The sequence below is a fragment of the Ursus arctos genome, unplaced genomic scaffold, assembly GCF_023065955.2.
Source record: "Ursus arctos isolate Adak ecotype North America unplaced genomic scaffold, UrsArc2.0 scaffold_48, whole genome shotgun sequence".
Classification (NCBI taxonomy): Eukaryota; Metazoa; Chordata; class Mammalia; order Carnivora; family Ursidae; genus Ursus; species Ursus arctos.
This window is the reverse complement of record NW_026623065.1, coordinates 769,568-794,862: the sequence shown is the minus strand read 5'-3', so window position 1 is coordinate 794,862 and position 25,295 is coordinate 769,568. Positions and strand designations below refer to the sequence as shown.

The 25,295-nt window shown below is 44.7% G+C and overlaps 1 protein-coding gene across 16 annotated transcripts in view; it reads right to left on the bottom strand.

Annotated features, from left to right (window-relative positions):
- Positions 1 to 2,083: 2,083 nt before the first annotated feature.
- The window catches only part of LOC125282195 (ral guanine nucleotide dissociation stimulator-like), a 102,468-nt gene continuing 79,256 nt past the window's right edge, over positions 2,084 to 25,295 (bottom strand). For 5 of the 16 annotated variants that reach the window (XM_057306952.1, XM_057306951.1, XM_057306950.1 and 2 more), the window contains 2 exons: positions 15,224 to 25,041; positions 2,084 to 15,002 (listed from right to left, as the gene is read on the bottom strand). In XM_057306952.1, coding sequence (XP_057162935.1) covers positions 25,026 to 25,041 — 16 coding nt within the window. In that variant the 3' untranslated portion in view covers positions 2,084 to 15,002; positions 15,224 to 25,025. The remainder of the gene's footprint in view (positions 15,003 to 15,223; positions 25,042 to 25,295) is intronic. The other 11 variants (XM_057306953.1, XM_057306954.1, XM_057306939.1 and 8 more) reach the window with 9 other exon arrangements.

Sequence of the window (25,295 nt, the reverse complement as noted above, 5' to 3'; positions counted from 1 at the left end):
AGCTTTCTCTTTGGGGAACATTCAACAGTGGTTTTTTGAGACATCATCTTAGGCCCGGATCCCCTGAGGATCTCATGAAAATACAGATTCTGATTCAGTAACACTGGGAGGGACCTGAGACTCTGCATTTCCAACATACTCCCAGCAGATGCCGAGGCTGCTTGTCCACGGACCACACTGAGAACAAGGAGCCAGCGGGCCATTCGACAAAAGTTATCTGTTTCACCAGTGAAAACAGAATTTTCAGCAACAGTTTGGCTACAATGAGGAGGCCTTTTTATTGTCAGGAAGATAAACAGCCAGGGCAGGTCTTTGTCCACACCTGCAGGCCTCTCCTGCTCTTCTCTTCCGGGGTATATGGAGGCAGGATGGAAGGAGGTCAATAGTTTATGAGCTTCTTTAGTTCAGTGGGTTTCCTTCCTGTGCCCTCCCGTATCTCTGCGATGTGTGCAGAGCACAAAGTCCTTCCAAGAGGGATGGCCGAGGCTGAAAGGGGGTAAGGTGGGAGCCTGAGCTCCTGAGTCAGCCCTGGCACGTGGGCAGAGGCAGGTGCTAGGGGCCACTCTTTGTGTGGTGCACGGGCTCACTTGGAAATCCGCTAAGTGGGGCAGATGAGCCTGAGAGGTGTGGCATAAGACACTGCTATAAACTACACTGATTTCCCAAAGGATTTTGCAAGTGCTCACAAAAGTTTGAACCTGAGCCCTGTGAGTCCTTTAGGAACAGGGAGATTATGGTCAGGCTTTGCCACAGCCTAAGGGTGAGAACAACAGGGCCTTTGTGGAGTGAGGCATTCATGTTGAAGATAAAATATTAGCTGGGTGGTCCGGGATAATGAAGGCATTTATTACCCCGGCCAAGCACAGGTATGTCAGCCTGATCCTCACACTGCCTGTGCAGAGTCTGGGTTCATGAGGTCTCCAGAGGGGTGAGGCTGGCCACGTAAAGAGTTGGGATAAAGGCACCAATGACCAAAGCGGCTCAGGAGGACGAAAGAGTTGTGACCTGGGGATACAATGGAAGGATGGAATACCATTGCCCTGAAACTGAGACCGGTTTCCAAGAGCGTCCTTATAAACTCTGAACGACAGAGAAAATGGTCTCAATCCAGCCTCACAGGGAAAACACGTACCAGAAAAACAATGGACATCTATGAAGGGTTTAGGAAGCCAGGTGTCCCAGTGACCTGAGCACAGGCCCACAGTTGGCATGTGGGAGGACAAACCACTGGGTTGGCCATGACCTGAAAGTGACCTTGGAGCAGCCCATTGCCTTTCATTTTCCTCGTCTGCTGGGGACAGAGGTTGACTCTAGGTTCCGGAGTTGGCAGGCCTACAGCAGAAGGCAGATCAAAGTACATACTTACTCCATTCCATTCTGTTTACAAAAGATAATTTGGGGGCCCCTGGGTGGCTCAGTCAGTTAAGCGTCTGCCTTCAGCTCAGATCATGATCCCAGGTGCCTGGAGTCAAGTTGCACGTCAGGCTCCCTGCTCAGCAGAGTCTGCTTTTCCCTCTCCCTCTGGCCCTGCTCGTGCTCGCGCTCTCTCTCTTAAATCAATAAATAATGAAAAAATATTTTTACAGAAAGACAATTTGGAAGCCTTGGTGGAATACCTCTCTAAGAATGCCAGTTAAGGAGTAGAATTTTCCAGAATAGGAGTACCAAATGGGCCAGGTACCACACCCCCTTATCAGCTCTAGGGGAAAATTTTTTTAAATTTTTTTATTATGTTATGTTATTCCCCATACAGTACATCATTAGTTTTTGATGTAGTGTTCCATGATTCATTGTTTGCCTATAACACCCAGTGCTCCATGCAATACGTGCCCTCCTTAATACCCAGCCCCGGCCTAGCCCAATCCCCCACTCCCTCCCCTCTGAAACCCTCAGTTTGTTTCCCAGAGTCCATAGGGGAAGACGTTTTTAAACAAACACAATTTGATGAGTTTTGACACATGTATATACCCATGATAATGAACATAGTCATCATTCTCAAAAAATTCCCTGATGCCCTTACAATCCTTCCCTTCCCCAACCGTCCCGTCACCAGGTAATCACTGGTCTACTTTCTGTCTGTCTATTTTTATGCAAGGGTGCTCTTTATTTTTTTATTTAAATCCAATTAATTAACATATAATGTATTATTTGTTTCAGAGGTAGAGGCCAGTGATTCATCAGTCTCATATAATACACAGTGCTCATTACATCACGTGCCCTCCTTAATGCCCAGCACCCGGTTACCCCATCCCCCACCACCTCCCCTCCAGCAACCCTCAGTTTGTTTCCTATGATTAAGAGCCTCTTATGGCCTGTCTCCCTCTCTCTCATCTTGTTGTATTTTTCCTCTCTTCCCCATGATCCTCTATTTTGTTTCTTTAATTCCACGTATGCATGAGATCATATGATAATTGTCTTTCTCTGATTTATTTTGCTTAGCGTAATCCCACCAGTTCCATCTACATCATTGCAAATGGCAAGATTTCATTGTTTTGATGGCTGAGTAGTATTCCATTATACATACCACGTATATACATTCCATTCCATATATACCACATCTTCTTTATCCATTCATCTGTCAATGGACATCTGGGCTCTTTCCATAGTTTGGCTGGTGTGGACATTGCTGCTATAAACATTGGGATGCAGGTGCCCCTTCGGGTCACTATATTTGTATCTTTGGGATAAATACCTAGTAGTGCAATTGCTGGGTCATAGGGAAGTTCTGTTTTTAACTTTTTGAGGAACCTCCAAATTCTTCTCCAGAATTAGGTACCAGTTTCCACTCCCGCCAACAGGGCAAGAGGGTTCCCCTTTCTCCTCATCCTTGCCAACATCTGTCATTTCCTGACTTGTTAATGAGGTGGTATCTCATTATGATTTTGATTTGTATTTCCCAAGTGATATGGAACATTTTTTCATGTGTCTGTTGTCCATTTGTATGTTTTCTTTGGAGAATGTCTATTCGTGTCTTCTGCCCATTTCTTGCTTGGATTATTTATTCTTTGGGTGTTGACTTTGATAAGTTCTTTATAGATTTTGGATATTAGCCCTTTATCTGATTAAGACATTTGCAGATATCTTCTCCCATTCCGTGGGCTGCCTCTTAGTTTTTTTGACTGTTTCCTTGGCTGTGCAGAAGCTTTTTATCTTGATGAAGTCCCACAAGTTCATTTTTTCTTTTGTTTCCCTTGCCTTTGGAGATGTGTCATGAAAAAGGTTGCTGTCCTAGAGGTTGCTGCCTATGCTCTCCTCTAGGATTCTGATGGATTCCTGTCTCACACTTAGGTCTGTCATCCATTTGGAGTTTATCTTTGTGTATGGTGTGAGAGAGTGGTCAAGTTTCATTCTTTTGCATGTAGCTGTCCAATTTTCCCAACACCATTTGTTGAAGAGAGCGTCTTTTTTCCATTGGGTATTCAGTCCTGCTTTGTGGAAGATAAATTGACCATAGAGTCGAGGGTCCACTTCTGGATTCTCTGTTCTGTTCCATTGATCTATGTGTCTGTTTTTGTGCCGGTACCATACTGTCTTGATGATTACAGCTTTGTAATATAGCTTGAAGTCTGGAATCATGATGCCTCCAGCTTTGGATTTCTTTTGCAATATTACTTTTGCTATTTGGGGTCTTTTCTGGTTCCATACAAGTTTTAGGATTGTTTGCTCTGGGTCTATGGAAAATGCTGATGGTATTTTGATAGGGATTGTGTTGAATGTGTAGATTGCTTTGGGTAACATAGACATTTTAACAATATTTGTTCTTCCAATCCATGAGCATGGAATGTTTTTCCATTTCTTTGTGTCTTCCTCGATTTCTTTCATAAGGTTCTATAATTTTCAGAGTACAGACCATTTACCTCTTTGGTTCTGTTTATTCCTAGGTAATTTAATGGGTTTTTTGGGCAACTGTAAATGGGATCGATGCCTTCTCTTTCATCTGCCTCATTCTTAGTGTATCAAAATGCAACTGACTTCTGTGCACTGATTTCATATCCTGCCACTTTGCTGAATTCCTGTATGAGTCCTAGCAATTTTTGGGTGGAGTCTTTGGGACTTTCTCCATAGAGTACCTTGTTTGACTTCTTCTTTGCCAGTTTGGATGTCTTTTCTTTCTGTTGTCTGATTGCTGAGGCGAGGACTTCCAGTACTATGTGGAACAACAGCAGTGAGAGTGGACAGCCTTGTCATGTTCCTGACCTTACGGGAAAAGCTCTCAGGTTTTCACCATTGAGGATGATATTTGCCATGGGTTTTTCATATGTGGCTTTTATGATGCTGAGGCATGTTCCCTCTATCCCTACACAGCAGAGAGTTTTTATCAAGAAAAGATTTTGTATTTTCTTAAATGCTTTTTCTGCATCAATTGAGAGGATCGTATGGTTCTTGACCTTTCTTTTATTAATGTGGTGTATCACATTGATTGATTTGCAGATGTTGAACCATCCTTGCAGCCCAGGAACAAATCCTAAATGGTCACGGTGAATTATCCTTTTAATGTACTGTTGGATCCTATTAGCTAGTATCTTGGTGAGAATTTTTGCATCGATGTTCATCAGGAATATTGGTCTGTAATTCTCCTTTTTGGTGGGGTCTTTGGTTTGGGGATCAATGTAGTGCTGGCCTCATAGAAAGAGTTTGGAAGTTTTCCTTCCATTTCTATTTTTTGAAACAGCTTCAGGAGAATAAGTTATTAATGCTTCTTTATATGTTTGGTTTCCGCTGGTAGGCCATCTGGTCCTGGACTCTTGTTTGTTGGGAGATTCTTAATTACTGCTTCAATTTCTTTGCTGATTATGGGTCTGTTCAGGTTTTCTATTTCTTCCTGTTTCAGTTTTGGTAGTTTATATGTTTCTGGGAATGCATCCATTTCTTCCAGATTGCCAAGTTTGTTGGCACATAATTGCTCATAATATGTTCTTATAATTGTTTGTATTTCTTCAGTGTTGGTTGTGATCTCTCCTCTTTCGTTTGTGATTTTGAGTCCTTTCTCTTTTCTTTTGGATAAGTCTGGCTAGGGTTTATCAATCTTATTCTTTCAAAGCATGAGCTCCTAGTTTTGTTGATCTGTTCTACTGTTCTTTTGATTTCTATATCATTGATTTCTGTTCTAATCTTTGTTATTTCTCTTCTCCTGCTGGCTTTAGGCTTTATTTGCTGGGTTTTTTCCCCATCTCCTTTAGGAGTAAGGTTAGGATGTGTATTTGAGAATTTTCTTGTTTCTTGAGAAAGATTGGTATTGCTATATACTTCCCTCTTAGGACTACCTTTGCTGCATTCCAAAGGTTCTGAACTGTCGTGTTTTCATTTTCATTTGCTTCCATTTTTTTTTTTAATTCTTTAATTTTCTGCTTGGCGCCTTCATTCTTCAGTAAGATGTTCTTTAAGCTGGGGCGCCTGGGTGGCACAGCGGTTAAGCATCTGCCTTCGGCTCAGGGCGTGATCCCGGCGTTATGGGATCGAGCCCCACATCAGGCTCCTCCACTATGAGCCTGCTTCTTCCTCTCCCACTCCCCCAGGTTGTGTTCCCTCTCACGCTGGCTGTCTCTGTCTCTGTCGAATAAATAAATAAAATCTTAAAAAAAAAAAGATGTTCTTTAAGCTCCATGTATTTGTGGTCTTCCAAATTTTTTCTTATGGTTGACTTTAAGTTTTACAGCATTGTGGGGACACCTGGGTGGCACAGCTGTTAAGCGTCTGCCTTCGGCTCAGGACGTGATCCCGGCGTTATGGGATCGAGCCCCACATCAGGCTCCTCCACTATGAGCCTGCTTCTTCCTCTCCCACTCCCCCTGCTTGTGTTCCCTCTCTCGCTGGCTGTCTCTGTCTCTGTCGAATAAATAAATAAAATCTTAAAAAAAAAAAAAAAGTTTTACATTATTGTGGTCTGAAAATATGTAGGGAACCATCCCAGTCTTTTGGTACCTGTTGAGACCTGATTTGTGACCCAGTATGTGATCTATTCTGGAGAATGTTCCATGTGCACTTGAGAAAAATGTGCATTCTGCTCCTTTAGGATGAAGTGCTCTGAATATATCTCTAAAGTCCATCTGGTCCAGTGTGTCATCCAAAGCCCTTGTTTTTTGATGCAAAGAGTGAGATCTTGTTGATTGTTGATCTTCTGCTTAGATCATCTGTCCATTGCTCTTTGCAAACTGAAGGGTAAGAAATCAGAGAAAGACAAACCTTATGAGACTCTTGACTCTGGGAAACAACCTGAGGGTTGCGGAAGGGGAGTTGGGTGGGCGGATGGGGTAACTGGGTGATGGGCATTAAGGAGGGCACGTGATGTAATGAGCACTGGGTATTATATGCAACTGATGAATCACTAAACTTCACCTCTGAAACATATACTATACATTAATTTTAAAAAAAGCAGGTAGATAGAGCAATGGAACAGAAGAGAGAGCCCCCAAATAAATTCACACATACATGGATAAATGATCTTTGATGAGGGTGCCAAGAGTACACAATGAGGAAAGGATAGTCTCTTTAACAATCAACAGAATGAAAAGGCAGTCTATAGAATGGGAGAATCCAATTGCAAACCTTGTATCAGAAAAGAGACTAGGGGCCCTGGGTGGCTCAGCTGATTAAGCATCCAACTCTTGATTTCAGCTTAGGGCATGATCTCAGGGTTATGAGTTCAAGCCCTGCTTTGGGCTCCATACTCATTTTGGATTCTGCTTGAGATTCTCTACCTTGTCCTCTGCCCCACCTACTACCTGCTCACTCTCTCTAAAAAATAAAATCTTTAAAAAAATAAAAAAGAGGCTAATATCCAAAATATATAAGAAACTGCTACTAATCATTAAAAATAAAAGTGTTTAATCCAGGGGCGCCTGAATAACTCAGTTGGTTAAGCATCTGCTTTCTGCTCAGGTGATGATCCCGGAGTCTTGGAATCAAGTCCCACATCAGGCTCCCTGCTCAGCAGAGTCTGCTTCTCCCTCTGACCCTCCCTCCTCTTGTGCTTTCTCTCGCTCTCTCAAAATAAATGAATCTTTTAAGAAAGTGTTTAACCCAACATAAAAATGGGCTAAATATTTCAATAGACATTTTTCCAATGAAGAAATACAAATGGCTGACAGACATATGAAAAGCAGCTCAGCATCATTAATCATCAGAGAAATCCAAATCAAAGGACAATATCATGTCACCTGTTAGGATGGTTTACATATATGTTGATAAGAAAATGGAAATTTGAACATTCATATACTGTTAGTGAGAATGTAAAATGGTACAGCCATTATGGAAAACAGTACTGAGTTTCCTCAGATAATTGCAAATAGAACCACCATATGATCCAGTAATCACATATCTAGGGATACATCCAAAGGAAATGAAATCAGTAGATGACCCTAGTATTTGTTATGATAGTCACCAACTCCTGTGTCGTGTTGAATTCAGAGGAAATAATTTTATCTTCCATCACTATTGCTAACTATAAACTGTAAGTGTCCTTCATCAAGTTGACAAAGTCTTTCTTAATTCTTATTTTGCTGAGAGTTTTTAAAATCTTGAATGTATGTTGAATTGTCCTAAATGCTTTTTCTGTATCTGCTGAAATGATCAAGATTCTTCTTCTTCAGTCCGTTGACTTGGGAATTACTGTATCAGTTTCCCATTGCTGTAACCAATTACCACAAATGTATTGCCTTCAAACCTCATAAATATAGTGTCTTACACTTCTGCAGGTTAGAGTCTCATATGGGCCTCACTGGACTAAAATAAATACGTCTGTAGGGTGTTCCTTTTTGGAGGCGCTGGGAGAGAATCTGGTTCCTGGCTTTTTCTAGCTTCTAGAGGTTGTCTACACTCCCTGCTTAGTTGCCCATTCCACCTCTAATGCCAGCAATAGCTGACTGACTGCCCCACATCCTAGTAGACTCTTCTGCTGCACTTCCACTTTTCATGACCTTGTGACCACTTGGATAATCCAGGATCATCTCCTGATTTTAATGTGAGCTGATTGGCAACCTAATTCCATCTGCAACTTTAATTCCCCTTCCCCATGTAAGGCAACATGCGGGCAGATTCCAAGGATTAGAACATGGACATTTGTGGGGGGCATCATTCTGCTAGAGCTGGTACCCAGGGCTGAGTGTCAAGGAGCAGGGACATATATGAATGCAGGAGCCCATCTCCCCATGGTGCCTAGGGAGAGAATAAGAGGGACTTAGGGTTGCCCCTTTCTGGAATCTAAGGGAGCAGAGCTCTTGAGCATCTATACACGACCTGTGCCCCTCTCATTGTGCTCCTCACTTTCTGCACAGATGAGAGCTGAACTTTTCTGGGTGGAAGATTTGTGGGGGGCCCCTCATTCAGCTCTGGTCCACTCCCTCATTCACCCAACTCACTGTTCTACTTGTCCCTCCCCCGTGCCAGGGTCTGTGGTCCAGGTGGGGTTGACTCAGCCACCCTCAGTGTCCAAGGGCCAAGGAGAGATGGCCACCAGCACGTGCACTAGGGGAGCAGCTCAGCTTCAGCAACACCTGGGCTTTGTTGCCAAACTCCTGACCCCCAGATTTGCAATTGCCTCTCAGAAGAGCTTCCTGGGCTCCAGGTCAGGCAGCCAGGCTTCTTGATCTCTGGGCTTCAGCCTGGAAAAGAGGCTGATTATTACTGCTTAGTGTGGGACAGCAGCTTGATGCCTACATTGTCCTCAAGGCCCACAGGGAAGTGAGATAAAAACCTGTTGGCTGTCTGTACCTTCTCACTGTCCAGAGTTATTGCTGTCATTTTGTGGGCAAGTGGCTGCTGCTGAGTTCTGGAGTAGTGTAATGGGGGCCGTCCTTTCTCCTCTGGTTCTCTGATACTGTGTGGTTGATGCACCCCCATTTCTAAGATCCTGGGTATGGTTTGCTGACCCAGCTGTCCACAATTTCTGGAGCTTTTGGTCAGATCACTCAGTCCTGCACTGGAAGTATTGGTGTGGATTATTATGTTAGTGACTGGAACCAGCTTTGCTCTGGGAAAAAAATGCAGAGTCCCTCTTCTTCCCTTGAAAGTTCTGCTTCCCTCCAATTTCCTGATACCATATGTGTACACCCAAACAACAGACCCAATCAACCCTTGGGTCCAGTATCAGGCAGAGGTTAACTGGCGTGTGCCAAAGAGGGCTGGGTGGTCCCTCCCATTCCTCAGAGTGGAGCACCCACAAGATGTGCTTAGCGCTCTCTCCCTCTCCTTGAGGCCTTCCCTATTTTGTCCCCCAATCAGGAATGATGGAGAGAGAGCAACACAGGATGAGGTGAAGGGGATCCCCCTGACTGCCACAGTGGAAAGTGGGTTGGTCTTGGCTGATCTGTCATGGTCTTTGGTCCTTCTGCTGTTCTTTTTTTTTTTTTTTTTTTTTTAAGATTTTATTTATTTATTTGACAGAGAGATAGGCAGTGAGAGAGGGAACACAAGCAGGGGGAGTGGGAGAGGAAGAAGCAGGCTCCCAGCAGAGGAGCCCAATGTGGGACTCGATCCCGGAACGCCGGGATCACGCCCTGAGCCGAAGGCAGACGCTTAACGACTGCGCTACCCAGGGGCCCCTTCTGCTGTTCTGAATCTGGAACAAGTTCTCTCTGAGGTTGGGTTCCCTCTGGATCCCCCTCTACAGTGATCTACAATGGAGGAAGAAGCTGTGGAGGTCACTTCACTGAGTGCAAGGCTGTGGAAGAGGCTGCAGTCTTAAGAGGAGGCTCCTGGGCAGTGAAGAGACCCCACTCTGGGAGGAGGGGATAGTGGACAGGTGGATGGGCATGCAACTCTCTCTCCAAGGTCCCCTTCTGTATGTACATCTGGCCCTAACACAGCAGGAGGAGTTGTGGGCCTGCCTTGCCACAAACCCCTGGGGTACATCAGCTGTGGGAGGCCATCAAGGGGAGGGGAAGGATCTGCATGACTTCCCTGTCCTCCCTTTGAGTGGGGCCAGTAGGTAAAATCAACTTTGGGCCCCGCGGGAAGCAGAACTCGAAGGGTCTTTCCATCACAGCCTCGTCCTCTTTCCTCCCCACTCCTCTCACTCTCTGCTCAGGTGATTTGTTGACAGTGGATCAGGGGAGGCCCTGCCACTTCCTTCTTATAGACATCATATGACCTCAGACTCACCATCCCTGTGTCTCTTTCCATTTCAGGGCCCTGGGCACAGTCTACACCGTCTCGGGAATCTCAGTGTCGGGGTCTCCTGGACAGAGAGGTGCTGTGTCTCGCACTGGGCTCGCAGTGCGTCATTGGACTTTGGCACAGGATGAATGCTGTCCTCAAAACTGTGACCCTCTGAAGCCCCCGCACTTAGCTTCCTCTGGTATTCTGGTGATGCATGCTGCTTCAGTTAGTTGTGAAAAGTCCTATTCAACGGAAAACTGAGTATATTTAGAATGATGTGTTCATTGAATAGATCGATGTAAGAAGTGACCTCTAAGGATTCATGTGTGAGTTCTTTTCTCTAGGAAATTGTCTTGATGACTCATCCCATGTCTTCCGTGACTATAGGATTAACCATGCTTTTTTGCCTCAATTTGGACAAGTCACTTAACTCCTTTGCAGGTAGGCTGCATGCAGAGGTGACCAAACTTATTTTACAAGTTTGGACTAAATGAACAAATGCATTGACTGCTTAGGACATGTGGAAGACCCCTGAGGGTGGGTCTTTGGAAAAACCCTGAGAGACCGTGGTCAACCTGGCCGGGAGGGCAGTGACACCGCAGTGCTACTATGTATCCTACATCCTCTAGACTCCAGGAGAGACATCCAGCTGTAGCCACCCATGTTTTAAGAAAAAGTGGCAGGGAAAAAGACAAAATGTCAGACACAAAAGAAAGAACTGAGAAAATAATGCCCATAACATAGGATGACTGGGGTTGACTGTGACAATGGAGAGAGACAGCTGTGACAAGACAAGGATCTCAGAGCTGCAGAGAGGCGCATGCCTCTCTGAGTGATCATGATTTGCTCAGAGGACATGACCCAGTAATGTGAGACTAGGCTGTCAGTAGGCCACCAACCAACATTTAGTGAAGGGTAGCATGACAGATACATCCCAAGATCTTACATGAATACAACTTTTCTCTCTCCTCACAAATGCCCCCTTGAGGAATGACTGTTAGTCCTGTTTTCGACATGAGGAGACGTCTCCTAGAAATGTTTTTTGATCCTGCTGTGTGTCATGTGGTGTGAATGGCAGAGCGAGGCATGGTGCAGACCATGCAGATTCAGATCCTGCACCCTCCCCACTGCAACGTGTTGTCCTCACTGCACTGTCTCTGGAGAATCTCTGTCCCGTTCACCAGGTGCAAGGAGGTAAGTGCAGGATTACTGGTAAGAACTTCACATTCTCTCCCTCCATGGATCCTAATTATTCTTGGGAAGATATACATAAAATAACCACACAATAAAAAGTTCAACTAATAGGAGATCCCTGAAAAAGATGACCTGGGCACAGCTCTAGTCAGGGAGATTTTGGGAGGTTCTCTGGAAGAGGGGCTGACTGAACCCCTATCTGAGGAATGCATTCAGGGTAACTTGGGGTGCAGCCTGGGTAGTGGCTGGAGTGGGCAGTGGAGGAGGAGGTGATGCCTGCAGAAAGAACATCGTATGGATGGAATCAGGAGGCGATGAGGAAAGTTTGAGGACGAGGCGATGGGAGGTCAATGTGACTGGAGCTGTTTCGCAGTCAACAGACAACTCGTAACCAACCAAGCAAACCGCATGCTGCCTAGACACAGCTCAGTGCGGTCAACTCAAAGCCACAGTAATGCTGTCGTGAGGCTCAGACTTCCACTGTGACATGAGGCCCAGCGAGAAGCCGAGTCCTTCCCAACCCGTCTGCTGCACACACGTCAGTGTGATGTACGTGTCTGGAGTGGTCTCCAGGCAAACAGGATGATGAAAATCAGCTACTTCCTCTTGACTGCTCTAGCGAGGCCTTGGGCAATTTGGAGCAATTTTACATGTATTTTTTTAATTTTTTTTTAAAGATTTTATTTATTTGACAGAGAGAGAGACAGCAAGAGAGGGAACACAAGCAGGAGGAGTGGGAGAGGAAGAAGCAGGCCTCCCGCCAAGCAGGGAGCCCGATGCGGGGCTCGATCCCAGGCCCCTGGGATAATGACCTGAGCCGAAGGCAGACGCTTAACGACTGAGCCCCCCCGGTGCCTGTACATATATTTTAAAGATACAGTGTGGATTTAGAATGATAGGCAGTTTTACACCATATCTTGGAATCTCTGTATATCTTCATGTTTTCTTTCTATATAGTACAAGCCTTATCAAGATAAGTAAAATATACATGACCAAAGATAATTGATTTTATTCCCAAATAACTTTCTCTATGACTGTGAAGATGAATTAAGTAAATTTACAAGTTCAAGAAATCATACATATATTAAATATCCAAACTCTACCATTACAAAATTGTGCATATGATAAGCTTTAGTTTTTTTTAAGTTGGAGGAAGAATATAACAACAAAGCCCTGTTTAATGACCTAAATTCAACCTGAGGATCTGGTTGGTCACTATTATCCAGAGGTGCCACGTCATATTATTCAGTATACGATTTTAAGAAAATTCTTTTATTTTTTTAAAATTTAATTCCTTTTAAAGTGACACTCTATTTTGAAGCTGAGTTTCATGTCTGTGACCTAACAGTGTGCACACAACTGCATGAGGAGTCTCTCTGAGACACAGTTTACGTTGAACTGTGATTCCTGCAAACACCTGAGGATAATCAGTCATGGACTGTGGCTTGAGTATGAGTATGATGTGGTGAGTGACTTTAGTGCAAATGGCAGCTTAAAGACCTCCAAAAATTCTCTCCTCAAAAAAAAATCAATGAGGAAACTGGCAAAAATTGCCACCAACATCTTAAGAACTCTGGAAATAAACTCAAACTTGCAGCAGTAGAGGGAATGTTGATACTGGTGGAAGAGGGAGGGAAAAAAACAGGTGAGTCTCAGTCAGAACCATGAGTTTTGTGCTGTTTTAACATGGCCTAGTCCCATCCCCTGCCCTGTGGCTGCAGAGTAGTTCAGAAAACTAAAGCCCATGTTCACAGTGAAAGACAGCAATGCGGCAGCCACTGGAGAGAACAGAATGGGTCCGGAGCTCCCTCAAAACCTCATTTCTAGAGAATTACCACTAATGGGTCTGAGGGATGTCTGCAAGACCCTACTTGTTTGACTGTTTGTGTTTAATCTCACTTGGAGCTTGCCCAGAACAAAAAGCCTTTTCCCAGCATAATTGTCAAAAAAGAAATTATAGGCAGTTGCTTAACTTGTGGTTGGTTGGTTAAAGTGATAGATATTAGTTGGAGCAAACAATAGAGTAATAGAAAGCTTACAAGGACCACCAAAAAATGAGATTTCCATGAGGGGATCTGAAAAGTTCTGACTTATTCTTACGAATCTAGAACACTGTAAGCATACCCAGGAGAGACCCTAGAAGGCCCTTAGCTCTCCCCCTGCCTGACCTGGATGTTCTGCACAAGCAACAATGAAGGTTTTCAGCTACCAGCTGAATTTTGAAGATACGATTCAACATGCTCACGAAGCCCTTCGACAAAGACTGAATGACTTAGTTCTAGGCTGTTCGTGAGATCTCTCTCCGGCCAATAGCTGACCGCCATAGAGCTGAGCAGGGACTACAGTGGTCACACGTGACAAAGAATACAGACTTTGGAGAATTAGTTCATTAAAGTCACTAATGAGAAAGCAATGACAAAAAATAGCAAAGCCAACAAATCCTAGGGAAGAGTGAGAATCCGATTTCTAGAGTTGTCATATGATATTATTTTAAATAACCAATTTACAGTCCCCCTCCCCAGTAACAAGATACCTGCAGGGAAACCAGAAGTCTGACTGTGCAGAAAAAAGTTGGCATACCAGGGCCAAGTGTGCTTTCCTATGACAGGCCTGCTTGTCAGACTGACCCTGTCTGAAGTCTGGGAACTTGGAATCAAGAGGGTCCCCACCATTCTCTGGTAAGTGTGGCTTGCTGTGCCTAGACTGCTGGTGCAAACCCTGTGGTTTATGCAGCACATATCTTTGCTGATAGAACTCTGAAATTCAGGTATGTGCGAGGCAGAGGGTGCCTAAATGACCAGTTCCCACTAAAAACCTCTGAGTACAAAGTCTCTAATGAGCTTTCCTGGAAGATGTTTCACACTTTATTGCTGGAGGAATGAAGTGTACCTTTGTGATGCCACTGGAGCAGTTCTCTTGAAAGCTTGTGGCTGGTTTTCTCTGAACCTCCCATGCACCTTTCCCTTTGCTTATTTTGCTTAGTGTGCTTTCACTGTAATAAATCACAACTATCAGGATGGCTATATACTGAGTTCAGTTAGTCTTTCTAGAGGGACGGATGTTGGAGGTGCTCTTGGGCTGTCCCCCACACATAAGCTGATATACAAGGAGAAAAAAGCAATGAATACACACTGTCCCTAAGCAAAGTCCAGACACTGGACTTACGAGACAGATACTTTGTATCAGCTCTTTTAAGTATATGTAAAGAATTAAGGGAAATGATATTTAAAGAACTAAAACATAGTATGAGACTTATATCTCTCCAAATAGAGAATAACAATAAAAAAGATGTGAATTATAAAAGAGAAACAGATATTCTGGAGTTGAAAAGTATAGTAACAACTGAAAATGTCACTAAAGGGGCTTGTATTCACTTCCTAGGACCGCTGTAAGAAATTACTACACTCTACATGGGCTAAAACAATAGAAATTTACTCTTTCACACATCTGAAGGCTGGAAATCTGAAGTCAAGCTATAACTTAGGCTCTGTTTCCTATTGAAAGAGCTAGAGAACTATCTTTCCTTGCCCCTTGCTATCTTTTGGTAGTTTCTGGAAATTCATGGCTTTCCTTGGATTGCATCTGCATCACTCTAAACCCTGCCTCTGTCATCACATGGTGGCTTTCTCCCCTCTGTGTCTGTGTGTCCAAACCTCCCTGCTCTTATAAGGACAGCAGCCATTCAATCAGGGCACACTCTAATCCAGTGTAACCTTATCTTTTTTTTTTTTTTTTAAAGATTTTATTTATTTATTTGACAGAGATAGAGACAGCCAGCGAGAGAGGGAACACAAGCAGGGGGAGTGGGAGAGGAAGAAGCAAGCTCATAGCGGAGGAGCCCGATGTGGGGCTCGATCCCGTAACGCCGGGATCACGCCCTGAGCCGAAAGCAGACGCTTTAACCGCTGTGCCACCCAGGCGCCCCCAGTGTAACCTTATCTTGATTATATCTGCAAAGACCTTATTTCCAAATAAGGATACTTTCACAGGTACTGTGGGGTACAACTTTAATGTATAATTTGGGGAGACACAAAGCCACAACAAAGCTGAACAACAGATTTGAGCAGGAAAAAGACAAAAATTTGAAGATAGATTAATAGAGATCCAGTCTGATGAACAGTGAGTTAAAAAATATGGATGGGAGAAAAAAATAGCAGAGCCTCGCGGACCTGTATAATACAATAAGCATGCCAACATATGCACAAAGAAAAGTCCCCAGAAAAATAAAAGACAGGGAATGAAATATAAAATAAGTAAAAGATAAAATAAATAAAAGAGAGGGACAGTGAAGGTATGTGAAGGAACAATAGCCAAAATCTCACCACATTTCATGAGAAACATTAATAAAAATATTCAAGAAGTTCAAAAAAGTCCAAGCAGGATAAACCCACCTCATAATAAAATTGTTCAAGGCCAAAGACAAAGAGAAAACCATGAAAGCAACTAATCATTTACAAAGGCTCCTCAATTTTATGGCTAATTTTCATCAGAAACCAGAGGCCAGAAGGCAGTGGGATGACATGAAAAGTGCCAAAAGACAGAAACTGTCAGCCAAGAGCTCTGCATCTAGCAGATGTCTTTCAGTAATAAAGGAGACATTGAGACATTCCCAGATAACATTTGAGAGAACCCACTGCTTTCACAAGGCCTACAAAGAAATACTAAGGGCCCTTCAAGCTGAAATGAAAAGACAACAGAGTAACTTAAATCTACATGAAGAAATAAAGAGTTGCATAGGTTAATATACAAGAAAGTGTAAATATATAAGTATGTATATGTTGGCTAATGAATTTAAATAAAAAATATAAAAGTATGTAAGATGTGTATAATTGTAAACAATGTATTATTTTCTCCTGATTTAAAAGGCACCACCTGAAGTCAATATTATAAACATGCTGACGAGCACACAGTGTATAAAGATATAATTTGTATGACCATGGCAATAAGGGGAGGGTGTGCATTGAATCTACATGAAGGTAGTTTCTATATGCCATGGAAATTAATCTGGTATTAATCCAATTAGAATGTTATAATTTAAGGTGTTAATTATAATCTGAGGGAAGCTACTAAGAACATAACCCAGAATATATAGCAAAAGAAGCACCATGGAAATGTATTCGGTACGCTAGAACATAACATAAAAAACCGGTAATGGAGGACTATTAGAAAAGAGATGACATATACAGCCAAAAAACCAAACCAAAACAAAAAACAGATACCAATCCTAGCTGATTAGTAATTAAATATTCATGGATTATATACTCCAATTCAGAGGCAGATATTGGCAGAATGGATTTTAAAAAAACCCTATAATCTCCATTTGCTGCCTATGAGGGAGTCACGCTTTAAGTCTAAGACAGAGAGGTTGAAAATAAAAGGAAAATAAATGCTAAGCAAGTAGTAACCAAAAGAGAACGAGACTGGCTTTGATAATATAAGACAAACTTTTATGACATTTTTCTTCTAGAAAAAAAAAGGACATTTTATAATGACAAAAGGGCCCATCCTTCGAGATTATGAACGTTTTACAAGAAAACTCCAAAATACATAAAACAAACTGACAAAAATGAAGAGAAACAGACCCCTCAACAATTGGAGGCTTCAATATTCAACTTCCAATAGTGAAAAGTCATTTCTTGTGATGCTCACAGGGTGGGAGGAGTAGGGGCTGAGATCCATATTTCATGGTGCAGGTACTGAAATTTAGAGATTAAGTGACTTTCTCAGAGTTGCAGCTCAACTGCAACTGAATGATGGTTCTGAGTCAGGGGATACAGACGGTTCCCTGGAGATAGAGATCCCTGATCACCTGAATACGAGATCAGGTCCTGGACACCTGAATTGAGCCCTTTCCTCACTCCCTTGCTCATATCCTCTTGCCCCAAGGTTTCTGCAGGCAGACACCTGGTATGTCAAGGAGGTGCCTGCACCAAGAGGATGGCTCAAATCCTGACCCAACTCCTGGCTCTGTGTTTCAATCCCTGACTCAAAATACATTGTCTTTCCTCCAAATGAAGAACAACCCCTGATGGAGTGGGGGGATCTGAGCATGTCTCCATCTCCCCTCACTTGCCCCCAGCACTTGATTCTATCTGCTGCCTTTCAGTGAGACTCCCTGGTGGTCAGGTGATCACCCTGAATGACCAGTAGTCTGCTTGCCTCCCAACTGGCTCAGAACCCAGGACATTCTAAACCAACTGCCCACGTGACAGTTGCCCAAAGAACTAGCTTCGTCTTCAACTGACCAAACTTGGATGATGAGCAGTTCATTAACTAGGAGAGGGGTCTGCCAGGCTGGACTTTTGTGGCTTAGTGGATGAAATCTACACACCTCCAGTGTCTCCCTGACTATCTGACCCACCCTCAGAGCAGCCACTACGGAAGGCATGGCTGAGAGCAGGAAGTAGCCACACTGGCCCTTGAGTATGCACCTTCCCTGCTCACTCCTTCCTTTCCAACATCCAGTGTCTTTTGTACAAACTACAGTCCTTCTTCTTGAATCTAATTACTGATTTTACTCCCATGCCACCTTCAATGGAGTAGTTAGTGGGGGTGATATTTGTGGCCCTACCATGTTGTTTGGTCAGATGCCCATTTCAATGTGGCTGAACCACTGTGGGCACAGCCAGCAGAACAGTGGACAGCCAGCAGATCTTCTTAAACACAAATAGTTATATTGTGAATCCCGTGTTTGAATCCCTTATGATCTTTTTCTTTTTATAACCTGAGCCACAATCCTAGAAAACATACTGAAAATAGAACTGTTGATATGCAGCTGAGAGAAGACCCTGGGAGCACATTCATTCATTCCTATGCTGCACTTCTGTTCTATGAGCAAAGAGGGGTATTATGATCTGTGATGGGGCTGTGATTTTATGAGGATGAGACAATGTAGAAAGGCAGCACAGCACAGGGACGGAGAGAGAGAGAGAGCATGAGAGCTGGTGTCTGGTGGCTGGTATCAACTCATGCTAGAAGACACATGTACCTGGGAAAGTTACTTAACCCCTTTGTCCCTGGTTCCCTGTTCTGCGGCATGAGGCCTATTTACTAGTATTCCCTTACGAAGCTTAATATAAGACAGTCCAGACATCACCTGGAGAAAATGACCGGTGCTGCGTAAGTGCTGTGTAAGTGTTCCAGCATTAACTGTCTGCAAGAATAAGCAAGGAATACAGGAGTGGCTGCCTCCGGAGAGGAAACTCGAACGGATACAGGGCAGGGGAGGGTGCAAGGTGACATTTCAGCCCTCACATGGGCATGATGCTTTACAGCTCATGGAGAGTATCTGTCATCATTTCCTGTCATCCCCCATCATCCTCATGGGTTATGCAGGGTAGGTGCTGTGACCCCTGTTTTGTGATTCATGGCTCTAAATTGTAGAGATTTTAAATGACGCCTGGAGTCACAAGGCTGATGACAGATCTGAGATAGGAAAGTAGTTGTTTCCTTGGGGACAGAGATCCCTGAACAACCCCCACCGCCTTCCCTGAGTCCTCCAGATCATGTGCTGGACTTCTGAACCAAGGGCTACCCTCCCTCCATTCCCCAAATTTTCCTGCCCCAAAGTTGCTGCCAGGACATAGAAGGTGCTGGAGCCAAGAGAAGGGCACATGCCTCCACCCAAACATTTCAATCTCTGACCCAAAAGCTATGATATTTTCCTGAAAGGAAGTCCCTTTAACAGGTCAGGGGGAAAATCCCTCCTCCTCCCACGTCATCACACATCAGCTGCCTCAAGGCAGACCGACGGTGTGACCAGTGCTCTGCTTGACTCCTATGTGGCCCAGAGCCCAGGATTTTCCAAGCCAACTTGCACATATAACTCCTCTCTAATGAATCAGCTTGGCCTTCAAGAACCAACCCTGGATGAACCACTAGCTAATGAGAAAAGTGACCTGATGGACTGGTGCTTTGCTGGTTTAATAGATGAAGCTGACATGTCCTCCACTCTCTTCTGACCACTGATCTGAGCAATAGCCTGAGCAGGCAGAGCCTGCACTTCCCGCTCCCCAAACTCTGAAGTCTCTGTAGACTCCTCACCCTTCTCTAGACCTTGCAGTTGCAGGGAGAGAGTTTCTTCCCTCTGCCACCAAATGTTCATTCCACCAACCCAATGGCATTGTCCCTTCTCACCACTGTCCCAGGCAGCACCCAAACACCCAGTAATCCTGTTCACATCAACCAATGGAAATCACTCCATGAAATCCCAGTTTCATTCCTTTATAAAAACTCTGTGGATTTATAGACCGCTGATGTTTGGTTTTGGATCTTGACATCTACATTCAGAAGAGTTAACCTGTGATTTCCCTTTACTGTGATGTCTATTGCTAGGTGGCATCCAAATTCTCCTGATCTGATGAAAGCAGTGTAGGTGTGTTCCCTCTGCATATGTTCTCTGGAAGAGGATGTCGGAGAGTGGCATCACTTCTAAAACACTTTGTAGAAATCAGAGGAAACGATCTGTGCCTGAGTTTGTTTTGTAGAAAAAAATAGTTTTACGTTTGTTTTTTAATTGATGTTTACTTTACATATTGTAAAGTCCCCGAATCTTAAATGTCTAGCTTTATGGTTTCCTGTAATATAAATGCATCTGTTGCCAACACCAATTTGACACACAGAGCATCTCCAGGACCCTGGCAGCCTCCTATAGAAGGACTTAAGAATAATATCTAACTTATTAGGTTACATGAATAAAATCATCTACTCCATGTATAGTCTAGGCACGACGATTACACATAATTAGCTCAGAAAGAGTGTGGCAGCGTCCTTGGAAGGTAGTTATGTTGCCTGTATGTACTATTACCACCACCCTGTCTCCGCTTTTGTGGCCGCATGCATCAGCGGTCACCCCAGCGTTTGGTTGGTTTTCCTGCGGTGCCAACAAGGAAGTTAGGGAAGCAACGGAGAACATGTGCACTCGTTTGCTTTACCATTTTCATCCCAAGCGCCCTGCACTCACATTTCCTCTTCCTGTTCTTCTTTGCCCCAATTTGCTTTGTCTTTTCCTTCTTTTGAGTCCATTACAAAAAAATTTGTTCACAGCTGAAAGGAAGACAAGAATCAGGCATAACCAGAGCCGCCCAGGGCAGGTAACCATTAAGTGGAGGATGCTGAGAGCAGATCCAGAATTCCCGGGGCCCCTCCAGCAGGGACTCTTCCGACTCCCAGCCCAGCTCCTGGCTGGGGCCATTCAGGGCTGCGCAGCAGGAGTCCGTGGTACAGACCCAGCGTAAGGGGCCAGAGCAACACTAAGAATGTGAATGAGGTAGGCTGCAGGAGGTTTTACAGACATTGATCCAAGGACCTTAAGTGCCTGTATGAGACCACATACTACAGGATGAGAATTATAAAGAGGGAATGGGGGAAGAGCTACAAAGAGGAGCTTATAGATAGCAAAAACAAAGTGAAAAGAGAGGAAAGAGGAAATAAATTGCATGCACAGTTTTGCTCCCTGCATGTAATCCTGTGCATGGATAATTGTAGGAGTGGGGAGGAGGAAGCCTTGGGAAAGGACGGGGACAGTCAGGGTTGGGGTGAGAACTTGGACCCACTGCTCCTGGCAGGATAAAGGCCGACCTGGGGATGACTCTGTCTTCACCTCTGCAATGAGGGAATGGGTCTCTGTGATCTGCAACATATTTTTTCCCGCCTTCAAATTTCATAACTGTGACCATGAATGAACTCCTGTGTCATCTTGTCCTTACAAGAAGGCAGTCACTGTCTGCATGCATTTCTGTGTGTGATGTTGCCTTCCTCAGTACTCATGACTCAGTACTCCCCTTCCACTGCTCTCCACTATTTAGTGTTCATCGTCCTTCTCCGTGTCAGCCTCTACCAGCCATGTTATTTTAAAATATGGGGACACCGGAGGAATGATCATGGGTACACTGCCACCCTCCCTCATCAATCAATTGATCAATTAACCAATCCATCCAAACCCAGGGGGCACCTGTAATGGGACTGGGGTTTTGTTGGGCCCTATGGGACAGAATGGCAATGAGTTCCACATACTACCTGTCCTGTGCCTGGGGTAATTGCAGTTACTTGAAGATCGTTCTCAAAAAATCCCATAGGTTTCCTAGCCCCCTAGAGAGCATGAACATGAAATCAGAAGTAAGCTAACTTGTCTAAATTCCCTTAGTCTATACGTGGGGCAACAGGGGCTCTACAGCTGATGCGATCACATAAACACACACTACCTGCCACAGTTTGCCCTGAACCTTGGAAGGACTGGGAGGGTGGGCTTTGGGCAGGCCTGGGGTAGGCATGACCAAGGTGTGGGGGGCAGGGCCAATGTGTGGCTGAGGCAGTGGGTTCTGAGAGGAGCACTGACTCCCTGCCCTGCTGCCCAGAGAGAGGTCGTGTCCTGTGGCCAATGCCAGGTCACCGGGTCAGCAGGGCTGTAAAAGCTGGTGTGTGAAATGGGCCCAGCAGCTCCTCATACAGTCCTCTAGAATCCCTGCCGGCCACGGAGGGTCTCCAGGGCAGCTGCACATGGGCCTCTTTCAGATGGAAGCACATTCACAGTTCAGACTTGGGTGAGGTATGGAGGCTGGGATGAGCTAAAGCACATTGGAGCATATGCATAATTGCAGAGGAAAGGTTCTTCAACTCACCTAGCTATGGAAGTGGCCTTTAAGGAGGAGCAAACAGGACAGGAACATAATGTTACTAGTCCTGTACGTTAAAAGGGAGAGAGTTGACCTCTCATCTACCTCCTGGCTCATGCTAGAACTTTGTATCCAGATTCAAGTGTCTGTTGGGTCGCACAGGATTACATCCATCAAGGTTAATAACAAGAAAGATACCAAAATCCCAAGAGGTGCTAATGAAACAGAACCTAAGCTTTGACATCTGGCAGTGGGAAAGAGAAGGAAGTACAGGTTTCAGGGGAAAGAATTTTTTTTTTTTTAAAGATTTTATTTATTTATTCGACAGAGATAGAGACAGCCAGCGAGAGAGGGAACACAAGCAGGGGGAGTGGGAGAGGAAGAAGCAGGCTCATAGCGGAGCAGCCTGATGTGGGGCTCGATCCCATAACGCCGGGATCACGCCCTGAGCCGAAGGCAGACGCTTAACCGCTGTGCCACCCAGGCGCCCCCATGGGAAAGAATTTTTAAATAGGAAAGCAAAAATGATTGCAAACACAGCACACCTGATGCCTATGGACTCCATTCCTCTTACTAATATGTCATTAAAATATGAAATGAACAAATTAGACTTGTACATATATTTCCCTACCCCTTCTGCTTTCCTATCCACCTTCCTCAGTCTCCAGAGCAGCAGGTGCAACCCAACTGTACCCGGAACCCTCTTGCATTGCTTCCTACCTGAGTGTTGTTCCCTACCTGGAGAGTCATCCTCCTCACTACTGGAATCTTGAATGCTCTCCACAAGAAAATCTATAGACACCCAAATATGATATATAGAAACACATCAATTAGAGGGGCTCACCCTTTCCTCCTCCTCTAGTTGAGGTTGTGTGGGTCATGCGGCATCAACCTGATATTTCCTGTAGGTTCTCAGAAGTTCTCTATACTTGGTGGAGTCAGAGCCCTTCAACAAGAATTGATCACAGTTACAAACCTTCGAATGAGACAGAGATGCTGAATGAATCAGCTTTCACACTCTCAGTTCTACAGGCACATTGCAGCTCTTACCTCCAAACTTACCACCTGAGATTCAAATTAGTATGCGCACATTTGAAATGTGGCTAGTGTGACTGAGCAATGTGGTGTTATTTTAATTCGCTGAATGTTGGTGTAAAATTAATTATAAGCAGACACATGTGGCTAGAGGCTAGCACCCTGGAGAGCACAGTTCTAGAATCCAAAGATGAAAAAGAGGTCACTTGCCCTCCGCTGGTTGTTTCTTGGTTGTAGTTTGCTGGCCTGATCTGATCATTCATGTATAGGCACTTCTGGGCTCGTGCACACATGACAGGCACAACTTAAGACTCTGGGACACTAAACAGTAAGGTCAACCACCAGGTCCTAGAGGAAGCGACCTACAGAAATCCCAATGTCACTGCATAGAAACAAACAAACAAACAAACCCTAAAATATATATGGAACCACAAAGGACCCCTAATAACCAAAACAATCTTGAGAATGAAGAACAAAGATGGAGTCCCCACACTTCCTGACTTTAAAGCATATTACAAAGCTACGGTAATCCAACAGAATGGTACTAGCATAAAAACAGGCCGATAGACCAGTGGAACAGAGCAGAGAGCCCCCAAATAAACTCACACGTACATAGATAAATGATCTGTGACAAGGGTGCCAAGATTGCACAATGGGGAAAGTAAAGGAGGCACAGTGAACACTGACACTCCCTAACCCAGCTGTTTAGGAGATTTGCAACAAGGGTGATGGGCACCAAGCTAAAAGCCAAGTTTTACTTTAAATTCCTATTTGCCACTGTATCTTGGGTATGGACTTACAGGATTTGAGCATTTCTCATGGTATGGTGATGTCATAAATTACATTAAATTATCTTCCTGATTCTTAACTGCTCTGGGCCTTGTACAAGCAATGACCTCAGCTATGACAGCTGTTGGCCTGCACTGTCCTACATGGGGCCTCTTAGCTCTCAGAATCAGTGGACTGACCAGGAGCATGTGGACTTTCTATGTGAGTTTCACTCTAATGACTATGCCAGAGCTGGCTGTTAAATCCATCTATAGTTGTTCTGGGTTATGTGACCACTGAGGCCACCTTATAACGTGGTCAGTGTTTGGGAAATGTGTACACTTCAGTACTTTGGGAGTGTACACGGATGGTGAAACCCCCCTGCCCTGTGACTAATGATCCCGTAGCTGAGTGATAAGTGCAGATCAGTAGCACAGAGCATCAGCAATGGGGATACAGGCCTAGGTCCACACTTTGACTTTCCTACTCAGGAGGTCAAGACCTGGGACAGTCTTTTCTGCTCTATCTCCGAGGAAGGGAACATTCAACAAACTTCCAGGCACAGTTGTGGTGATGGAGGAATTCGGGATTGTATGAGTAGCTAAGGAGGAGGACTGGCTCTTCTCCTTCCTCCCACATACAATAGCTGATGATGCTTTAAGATTCCTTAGTTCAGGAATGAATATGAGAGTCTATATCTTTTACGTTACTGTAGGAAGTAAAAGAACAAACCACACTCTTGGGCTCTAAAAGAAAAAAGGGCTTTAATATAATAATATTTGAATTTACCACTTACTATTTAAGAGAATAAATATTGCCCCCCGTCAAATAACTAAACAGATGGGAGGAAGGGGTGTGGAACACATGGGGCGCATGCACCGCAAATCCCCAGCTGCTGAGGAATCCCTGCAGGGCCACTGGACACTTGCTCAGCCCTGAGGTTGACTGCGGCCAGTTCTTCTCCTTCTTGAGTGCTGCTGACCAGCTAGGACCGGGGCTCCAGCTGGCAGGACAGGGTGTAGCTAAGGACAGAGGGACACCTGTGAGTTGCCCAGGAGCTTCCATTCAAGAGTCCCTGCCAGTGTTTGCCCACAGCTGGAGTCTGGCGCCCCGGCAACAAGGCCTGAGGCTGCCCAGGGAAGGAGGATCCCAGGAGTGGCCAGCAGAAAGAGTCCACCCCGAACCTCACCCACCCAGCTCCTGATGGGCCTCACCTCTCAGCCTCGCTGAGCGACTCCATAGCCTGGAACCAGGCCCGAAAAGAATCCTCGGGCTCTAGGGTGTAATTCTCGGCAGCCACCTGGAGCAGCACGATGTCCGTCATGACTTGGTATTCCTGAGCAGAGAGAGAAGCACAGGATGTATAGGGAGCCTGGGGTGGGGGGGGAGCTGCAGGGTCTGGTGAGGGTTGAGCAGCAGGACCGGGGACCCATCCCAGGTCCTGGCACACATGGCCACCCTCCAGCCTAGAGATTCATCCGGTCTCCACCTGTTCTCAGAGGTGAATATCAGTAGCCTCTCCTCCGGGAAGTTCTCCTGGATGCCATGTGTCTGTCCCCATCTCCTAATGGGATGGGTCTTGCACTGCTT